This window comes from Triticum dicoccoides, chromosome 5A (assembly GCF_002162155.2).
Source record: "Triticum dicoccoides isolate Atlit2015 ecotype Zavitan chromosome 5A, WEW_v2.0, whole genome shotgun sequence".
NCBI classification, from domain to species: Eukaryota; Viridiplantae; Streptophyta; class Magnoliopsida; order Poales; family Poaceae; genus Triticum; species Triticum dicoccoides.
Genome location: NC_041388.1, coordinates 274,490,383 through 274,500,373, shown reverse-complemented (window position 1 = coordinate 274,500,373; position 9,991 = coordinate 274,490,383). Strand labels below are relative to the sequence as shown.

The following is a 9,991-nucleotide window of genomic DNA, read 5'->3' as shown; positions in this document are numbered from 1 at the left end:
CTGACAACTTGTCCAGTGGCTACAATGTATAGTAGTAGAGGCTCTTTGCTAACTGGAGCAGCAAGCATCGGCTGGGTGGAAAGCAGGGCTTTGAGCTCTACAAACGCTGCTTCGGCTTCAAGAGTCCACTCAAATTTGTCAGACTTTTTCATCAATCGGTAAAGAGGCAATGCCTTTTCACCGAGACAAGAGATAAATCGGCTCAAAGCAGCCAAACAGCCAGTGAGGACCTTCTTTGGGTTTGCATCGATCCCTCGTTCAGAAACAAGGAAACCGAGTAACTTTCCACCTGGGACTCCAAATGTGCACTTTGATGGATTAAGCTTGATATCATATCTTCTCAAGTTGGCAAAGGTTTCAGCAAGGTCAGTCAGTAGGTCGGGACCTTTACGAGACTTGGCCACGATGTCATCCATGTATACTTCCACATTCTGACTGATTTGAGTGAGCAAACACTTCTAAATCATGCACATGAATGTGGCGCCAGCATTCTTGAGACCAAAAGGCATGGTAACATCGCAAAAACACCCGAATGGGGTGATGACGGTCGTTTTTATTTCGTCGGGTCCATACAGTCAGATCTGATGGTACCCTGAATACGCATCCAAAAAGGATAAACGCTCACACCCCGCAGTTGAATCGACAATCTGGTCGATTAGGGGAGAGGGAAATGATCTTTCGGGCAGGACCGATTGATGTGTTTCAAATCGATGCACATACGAAGTGAATCGTCTTTCTTGGGGACCATGACGACATTGGCAAGCCACTCAGAGTGGTATATCTCTCGAATGAACTCAGCTGCCAGAAGCCGAGCCACTTCCTCACCAATGGCCTTCCTTTTCTCCACGGCGGACCGACGGAGATACTCTTTGACTGGTTTTACTTTTGGGTCGACTCGCAAACGGTGCTCAGCCAGTCCCTTGGGTACACCCGGCATGTCAGACGGTTTCCATGCGAAGATGTCCCAGTTCTCACGGAGGAACTGGGTGAGCACTTCTTCCTATTTGCTGTCGAGTGTTGTTGATATATGAGTCGGAGCAGCGTTGGGGTTGGTCGGATGAATGTGAACAGACTTTGTTTCACCGGACGACTGAAATGCAGACTCTGAAGCAAGCTTCTTAGCATGCAACAAATCACTCAGATCTACAGTCTTCTTGTATTCTTCCATTTCTACTGTTGCCAGCTTTTCATCGGCAATTTTTGAGCCCTCCTGGAGGCACTCTTCTGCTCTCTGCCGATTCCCCGTGACTGTGATCACACCTCTAGGGCCAGGCATTTCTAGCTTGAGGTACACGTAACATGGTCGAGCCATGAAACGAGCATATGCAGGCCGATCCATAATTGCATGATAAGCACTGTGGAAGTCGACCACCTCGAATGTCAACTTTTTCTTACGGTAATTCTTTGAACTGCCGAAAATCACGTCAAGAGTGATCTAACCGAGTGAGTCGGCTTTCTTTCCTGGGATGACTCCATGGAATCGCATGTTGCTCTGGCTGAGTTTGGACATCGGAATGCCCATCCCTTGGAGGGTCTCAGCATATAAAATGTTCAAACCACTGCCACCATTCATCAGAACTTTGGTCAGTCGGGTGCCCCCAATGACTGGGTCGACCACCAACGCTTCTTTGACCACTTCAAATACATTGTCATTGCTGGAGCAACCATGTTTACTTCCCTGTTAATAACTTCCAGTCGACTTTTGCTCTCGATGTCAGCAAAAATCACTAAAGTGGCATTGACATTGGGATAACCTTTCATCCCCCTCTTTGTCCTCCTCCTTATCAGATTCTTTTTCTTTTTCACTGGGTTGACCCTCTCTGAAGCTTTGAATCAGGAGTCAACACTGTCGAGTGGTATGCTTGGGCAGAATCAAGTTACCCTCTGCATTTGTTTTGGTGTGTATGTGGCATGGAAAATCAAGAACATCATTACCTGCTTGATCTTTCACTTTTTAGGGATCCACGACCCCTTGGGCTTCCCTTTGAACTTCCCTTGGTTCACAATTGTAGCTTCAGCAGGACCTGCAGTTTCGGCCTTGCGTTTCTGCTTCCGACTGGAATTTCCTCCTCCGGTGTCCTGGGCGACTGGTTTGTTCTTGCCACTGCGGAGTAGGTCTTCTTCCTTGCCATTGGCGTACCGAGTGGCTATTTCCATCATTCGGGCCAGGGTCATATCTCCTGTCCGACCGAATTTCAGGTTAAGCTCTCTGTACCGAACGCCTTCCTTGAAGGCGCAAACTGCTTGATGCTGTGACACATTCTCCACTGTATGATGAAGGGTGGTCCATCTCTGGATGTAATCCTTCGAAGTTTCATTCGGTTTCTGGACGCAATGTTGCAACTCAGTTAGTCCAGCAGGTCGTTTGCAAGTGCCCTCGAACATTCTGACAAACACTCGGGTCAGCTCTTCCCAACTGAAAATACTTCCAGGAGCCAACTGATTCAACCAAGCTCTGGTTGAGCCTTCCAGCATCAAGGGGAGGTGCTTCATGGCTACATCATCATTGCCGCCGCCAATCTGCACAACCACTTGGTAATCCTCTAGCCAAGTGTCGAGCTTAGACTCACCAATAAACTTGCTTACTCCCGTTGCCAACCTGAAGTTGGGCGGAATCTCAGCAGGCCTAATGGCTCTACTGAAACATTCAGGCCCAGACACGTGAACTCTGCCGCCACTCGGGTGATTCCTATCTTGTCCTTCTCTGTGTGCCCGGTTTCTATCGACCAGACCTTGTACCAGAATTGATCTTGCATCAAACCCGGGCTCTCTTGGGTCAACTGGGATCCTTCGCTCGTCGCCGTACGGGCGTCTGTCATCGTACTGCCGGGGCACATACGATCCGCCCCACGAAGGGGGCGTTGGCACTCGATGGCAGCCATCATGGCCGAGTCGATGATCGTACTGCTCATGGCTCCGACCCAGGTACTGCTCTCGGCGGTGCCCACGACCCTCACGCCACAGAGGCGATCTTGGGTCGTGAGCCGACTGGACCATGTCCGCTACCACGGACCTGCTGTGGATCTTGTTGCGCGACTGAGAAACAGCTGTGTTTTGCTCACCTGCTGCCCGGAGCAGCGCTCGGATCTGCATCAAACCTCTCCCGGCCTCTGATTGGGACAGCTGAATCGACTCTGCTATACGGGCTGTAGCTCTAAGATTCTGAATCGGAGTGCGATATACCTGGGGCTCGGGTGGAAACAAATGTAGTTGTTGTCGACTGGACTCGGGGATCAACCGACGGGCTCGCCCATCGAGTGAATGCTGAAGGTTCTCCAGACGCGCGTGCTCGGCCAAGGTGGCTAGGCGCGCGGTATCCAGGGCCCGAGCCTCAGAAGTCTCCCCCACGATGGGGGTCTGGAGCGCCTCCATGTTATGGGGATGCAGCTCATCCCTTTGCTCCGAGGTGAGGGCCTGGGGTTCATACTCATCGTGAGCATTCGACGGACCATCATCGTCGCCGCCGCCACCGCTGTGACGGTATCTAGGCGTACTGCGGCGAGAGTCAACCATAAGGACCTCCGTCGCGAGGTCGCTGCTTCCGCACTCGGATAGAGTGTCTATGGAGCCAGTCGACTAGTCCATAGAAGGGTTCATCGGTCTCGATTGCCGCAACTTGGGGGTGGCGGGGACCACCGCATGTTTTATCCAGCGCTGAAGCCGTGATCGACCAGACCGCTTGTGACGGCGTACAACGTGGAGAGTGGACGACGAAGGTACCGGCTGATACTGGGTCGACGGCTACCGCAGGAGGACGCTGCAAGCACTCACGCGGAAGTGCGCCGCCCCACGGACGGGAAGGGCGTCGACGTCGAGGGGGGCCTCTGGAGCCAGGCAGAGTCGTCGGCGATGAAAACGAGTGCGCCGAGTCGAATCTCACGGCCCAAAGGCAGACCACCGCTGGAAACCATGATGATGAAGATCAGAAAAATTGCAACCTCGTCGGAAGTCGCTAAGACACCTTCCCCGGTCGGCGCCAACTATCGTGGGAGTAAGTCTGACAATAGAATAGAGGGTACGTAGGAGGAGGCAAGATCCTAGCTATGGCAAGGTTGTGCACGCAAGGTTTATGAGTTCATGCCCTTCTTGAAGAAAGTAATAGCCCCACGTCTCGGTGCCCGGAGGCTTGGTCGAGTGGATTATGCGTGAGAGTTATAGGGGATGCGAACCCTTGTGCCAGAGGAGGGGGTGGCTTATATAGAGTGTGCGAGGATCCCAACCATCCCACGTTACATAGGGTTCAATGTACATTAAGACAGGGCGTTACTGGTAAAGCCAGTTATAAAGAGCTATAAATGATCTTTAAGACTATAGAGTGAACGCCTGATCGTCACCATCCTGAGTGACTTTAGGCCTTCCGTATTCCGAGTGGTTTCTTGTATGGTCGAGTGACTTCATGTTGGTCGAATGGAATTGGGGTTTCCGAGTGAGGTTGAAGGTCGAGTGGATTGCACTCCTTGGTGAACTCAGTCGGTTTCTTCTGTTGTATCTTGAATGTCTTTGACTCTAGGGCAGTGTCCTTGGGTAAGGCGTCTAGGTCAGGCCTATGACCCTACCCTAGGTACATGTCATTGTTAGGAGGCCGCTACTGCTTGGGTCCTATGGAGGCGTACACAACCAGTGCCTTGCCCGGTCGCATGTCATTGTCCTCTCCTTCCCCTTTGTCTGAAGCACATCACAAGGGTTCCACTCTGATGAGCGGCACTGCCATCGTCAACACCCGCCTAGGCTTCACGGATGTGAAGCCCCCAACTCTCTATGACTGAAGCACCCCTTTACCACTCCGATGAGCGGCGCAGCCAAACATAGGGAAGATACTTAGAAAGAATATACCTCCGAGGCTCACGGCAGTCCGACAAGCGGGCTGCCAGACATGAAGAAGACCAAGGGATCCGCTGCTGCCAGGCATAGACTAGTGCAGTGTGTCCGTATCGTGAGAATGGAGCTCCGCGTGATCGGACGTGCACATAGTTTTAGCTATTTTAGTTAAAACATGTCCAAAATGTAATGAATTTCATACGGTCTATATAAAATCCGTTGTGTTTACATGAATTTCATTCGGTTTGTTGAAAAAAATGTTTGCAATTTATGTGGGTAGTGTTGGATGGCGTTTCCCCACATTCGCGTCCGCGAACTGGTCCCTTGTCTGTGGAAAGACGCAGAAGAAAATTTGTGGGTCAACATTGAAGATGCCCTAATCAATCAAACTTTGGTGCAAACAACCCATCTACGATTCGAATGGACATAACGTGTAATCGTAATCCTCACTTATTCTATTCTTACGTTTCCTGAATCAAGCAAATCAAACATGCACCTAATTTTGATTTGTTATACATTTATAGAAAAGCTCGCTTCATATTGAATTCATGCTTCAGTCAACTAAACCAAAAATCCGAACTGATGGAGAAAGCTGGGTAATATATTTCAACACTTCGATACACCTCCTCAAGTAAATTCAGAGAGTACGTTTGGTTGCAAGGGTGGTCACAGATGGGTTGGGATCGTCCAAAAAATATACATGTTTGGTTATAAAGCACTTGAATGGTTCGAGTCAAAAAAAAGAATATGCCTCAAAGATGCTGAACCTTTCCTCCCAACGAAATTGGCCGGCCACCCTTTGTATGCATGACCATTTGAACATGAGAGGTGGTCCCATCCTAAATAATTAGACCATCTCTTATATTAAGCCAAACACATAAACTGAAAGCGAGCGCTTCTAGCTGTTTCGCTTGCTTCTTTCTTATTGTGGCGGCTATTATGGCGTGGCTGAAATGAATGAAAAGCGAGATGATTCAAATCGATTCGCTCCGCCTTACAGCCTTGCTTCCCATTGTCATTGCCATTGTAGCACGGCCTTCATGTATGGGTGACAGATCGGCCATAGGAGTACTCCGGGATATACACCAGGGCAACTAATGTCGAGCATACGATGATGCCGCCCGTTTTCATTTCGTGAAAGTCCCCGTTGCTCAATCTGTTGCTTGTTTGGTTCGAGGTTGAGCTCACCCGCCGCCCTACCTCAGTAGTCTTCCTAACTTCTATTCCCTTTCTCATTTCAGTCCTCGCCTTTTTCATCTTTCGTAGGGGCCTTTAGTCTTTTGATTAGAGTGGAGGTCGCGAGAGAGCAGAGCGTACCGCCCTGCCATATTCGCGAGGATACGCTTTCTCCAATGCTTGCTCTTGTTACGAGCTTCTACCCGACCGATTAGCCCAGAGCACTAATACGCTTTCTTTCCTCGAACAAGTACCTTTCCTTCGTGGGGGTCTTCTGTTCACTCTGATGATTAGGATGAAGGAAGTATACAGGGAGGTCTGCCAGCCATTTAATGAGGAAGGTGGTCTTCATTTCTCTTGCGTATGGAAGCTTAAGGTCATTCCCTGCATTCCGTTTTTTTGGTGGAACCAATTCACTTGAGTGAGACAGAGGAGAGTGGAATTTCGTGTGTAGGGGTGAAATCTGTAGATCTACGAAGGAACGCCAAAAGCGAAGGCAACTCTCTGGGTCCCTACCGACGCTGGGGTGCGAAAGCATGGGGAGCGAACAGGATTAGATACCGTGGTAGTCCATGCCGTAAACAATGAGTGTTCCCCGTTCGTCGTAAAGGCTATGATATCAGGCTTCCGGGCCACAGGCGCCTGTTCCATTTCATGTTCCATTTTAGGCCTCCCAGATGAACCATATAGCTAAGAGAAATCATGAACCAGAATAGAAGAGCTTGCCCCACCCATGAGTAAATATTTCATAGTAGCCTCATTAGACCGTAGATCTCTCTTGGTATATCCAGACAATAGGTAGGAACATAAACTGAAACATTCTGGAGCTACAAAGATTCAATCTCAGAACGGTTCCAATCCATTTATATCATACCTTCAACCAAACGCATAATTATGAGCACGCGGCTGTACCGCTCAAGGCTCGAGCTAGCAAGATGGTGGCGTGGAGCCGGCTTGGCGCTTACGGGGCCACGGCGGCGCGCGGCCGTTTGATCGTGCATGGATATGCCACGCGCGCACGGCGCCTCGTCGTCTCGCCGCCGCCATCCATGACCCACCGCTCCACAGCTCCGTCCGTTCTCCCTCTCCACGGCACTACGTGGTTTGGATTCACGTATATATGACCCACACGCTCCCGCACCGGCCGCATCGGCGACAACCTGAGTCAATAAACACCAAGAACAAGAGAGGCGAACGATGAAGGTGGTGGTCGCGCTGGATGACAGCGGCGGGAGCCACCACGCGCTAGACTGGGTGCTACGCTCCCTTTTCCCCGCCGGCGATCAGCCGGCTACGGAGGAGGCCCGGCATGAGCTCGTGCTCGTCCACGCCCTGGAGCCGCTCCACCACGCCATGTGCCCGGTCGGCGGGCCAGGTGAGCTAGCTGACGACCAACATCACGGCACGCCTCGCGCGACATTGCTGCACATCAGCGGCGCTGATATGAATATGATATGATGTGATTGACCACGCACGCAGGGTCAGCGGTGTACGGCGCGCCGGAGATCATGCAGTCGGTGCGAGCGGCGCGCAAGGAGAGCGCGCGCAGCCTGCTCGACAGGGCCAGGCGGGTCTGCCACGGACGAGGGGTATGTAAAGCAATATAGGCCCTTGTGAGTTGTGACACACGCCGTCGGCTCATCAACTTAAGCCGTGGCTGCTGCGCAGGTGAGCGCGGCGGCGGTGCTGGTGGAGGGGGAGTCGAGGGAGGCGCTGTGCCGCGCCGCGGAGGACGCGGGCGCCGGCCTGCTCGTCGTCGGCAGCCGCGGGCTCGGCGCCGTCGGGAGGTGCGTTACGTACGTGTGCCCGTCTCACGATTGATCGCGATACATGCACGTACGTACGATTGCTCATTCTTTTGGCTGCAGGGCGTTCCTGGGGAGCGTGAGCGACTACTGCGCGCACCACGCCAGCTGCCCCGTCATGGTGGTCCGGCCGCCGCCCGTCGACAAGGATGGCCAGCGGACGAGGTCATCTCCAATCAGCTGCCCGTCACCATGTTTACAACAGGGGTGCTTAATGGCGGAATGATCGTCGCGCGTTTGTCATCGGGGCTTTTCACTGCCCGTATGATGTCTAGTATGTTCGATGTTCTAGCTTGGTGTCACTGTCAACAGATCGAATAGCGTTCATTAATAAAATTCACCATGATCGATGTCAACCCAGTTACTAAACGCAGGAAAAACATGTGCGTAGTTGTGTTTCGCCGTAAGCCGAGTGTAATCTGTAATCCGCTCAGTTTATAACACTGTAAGAGCATCTCCAAAAGGCACGTTAAAAAAAATGTTTACAGCGCCTTCGTAGCTAGTTTTTATGCGGCCGCTGCAAAAAATTGCGCGCGCAGCTTCAGCAGACGCGCTATATTTCTTCTCCTTCTACTTCGACTCGATACACATTCGGCTCCGACTCGATACGATAGGCATGGATAGATAAAAGGTACATAGATAGATAAAAACGATAGATAAAACGATACATAGGTAGTTCATAGCCTCCTCCTACGATAGATGAACGATAGATAAAAAACTACTCCTCGTCGTCGTCCTCCTCCTCCTCCGACTCCGCCTCGATGATGTCCTCCTCTGACGTCTCAATGAAAGCGTCAAGGTACCGATCATCATCGAAGTCCCAGGGCGACGCTGCTCCTAGGTCGATGTTGAATTGAGAGGCCGCCTTCCGCATACGCCTGTACTCGCGATAGGCGGCTCGTTCCGTCCTCCTCTCCGCCCTCTTTTGCGCATAGAACTGGCGCTCGTTGATGACGTCCTGCGGGAAGCGTCACGCCACAGCGTCATGGCTTCCTCGTCCATCTCGGCAAGGCCGAGACGGCGCTCCCGCCTCCGGTTGTGGCGACGATCCTCGTCGGTGATAAGCCGCGGGGGAGGCGTTAGCTCCCGCATCAGCACCTCCGGGAAGTTCATGTCCCTATGAGGCCGCCGTAGGCATCACGCCGCCGCGTCGTACGCGCGGGCGCCCTCGTGGACGGTGTCGAAGGTGCCGAGGCCGAGGCGCATGTCGCCGGATCGGATCTCGGCGGAGAAGGTGTCGGAGGGGCGCGCGCGGACGCCACGGTAGCCCGAAACTCCGCGGCGGCATGGTGGCGCGGTGGTGGCGTGTCGGCGGCGAGGCGAGAAAGCGGGGAGAGAGCGGCAGAAAGCGCGTGGCGAGGTGGAGAGCAGTGAGAGGGCGCGTGGCGGGTGTTAAACGAACATATTGAGTGCATCAACAGGTGACTTGCGTGGCACATATACATAGCTAGGGATAGTATTTTCTTCTAGTTTAAACATGTTGGACTCTATCTCGATCTCTCTCTCTGTAATCTCGATCTCCCTCTCTGTAACACTCCTGTTCAGTTATATCTCTAACCGGATGTCTTGTATCTCACGCATACATCAATATATACACCTGCGGGCTCCCTATTCGGGGGTTGAGACGCTTCCATCGATCTTTACATGGTATACAGAGCACGCCCTTCCATCACATCTAGTTCCTCTCCATCGATTCCCCACGTAACAACCTATAGCGCCTAGTTCTTCCTAGTTGATCCCCTACCCATCAACCCGCAGCCATGTCAACCTCCACCGCCACCATTACCTCCAGCCTCAATTACAACACCTCCGAGCCTCTCGCCAGGACGAACTACGTCTGTAATAACCCAGATTTTTAGGGTTATTATTTTATGTTCTTAAGTTAAGATGAATAATTAAATCTGTATTATTTGTTTAAATAAATGATTGAGCATTGTTTCAAAGAAATATAATAGACATGCATTTTTCTCCCTGCAATAAAAATTAGATAGAATAACCACACAATCAGATAGGGTGTGCATTTGTGCACGTGAGTCTATCATCCTTGCACTCACCTGGTGGTGTTTGTATGTGGTAGTAGATAACTATAAGGGGGTTAACATGGCATTTGAATAGATGGAATTGGACCAGGTACAAATGATAGACCGGTAGATATTCAACTAGGTGCATGCATGTAATAATGAGAATGCACA

At 51.5% G+C, this 9,991-nt stretch overlaps 1 protein-coding gene across 1 annotated transcript; it reads left to right on the top strand.

Annotated features, from left to right (window-relative positions):
• Positions 1-7,191: 7,191 nt before the first annotated feature.
• Positions 7,192-8,025, top strand: LOC119299429 (universal stress protein YxiE-like). Its single transcript, XM_037576663.1, has 4 exons — positions 7,192-7,369; positions 7,474-7,583; positions 7,663-7,781; positions 7,863-8,025. Exons 1-4 carry the CDS (start codon positions 7,192-7,194, stop codon positions 8,023-8,025), a joined length of 570 nt encoding a protein of 189 aa, XP_037432560.1.
• Positions 8,026-9,991: the final 1,966 nt, after the last annotated feature.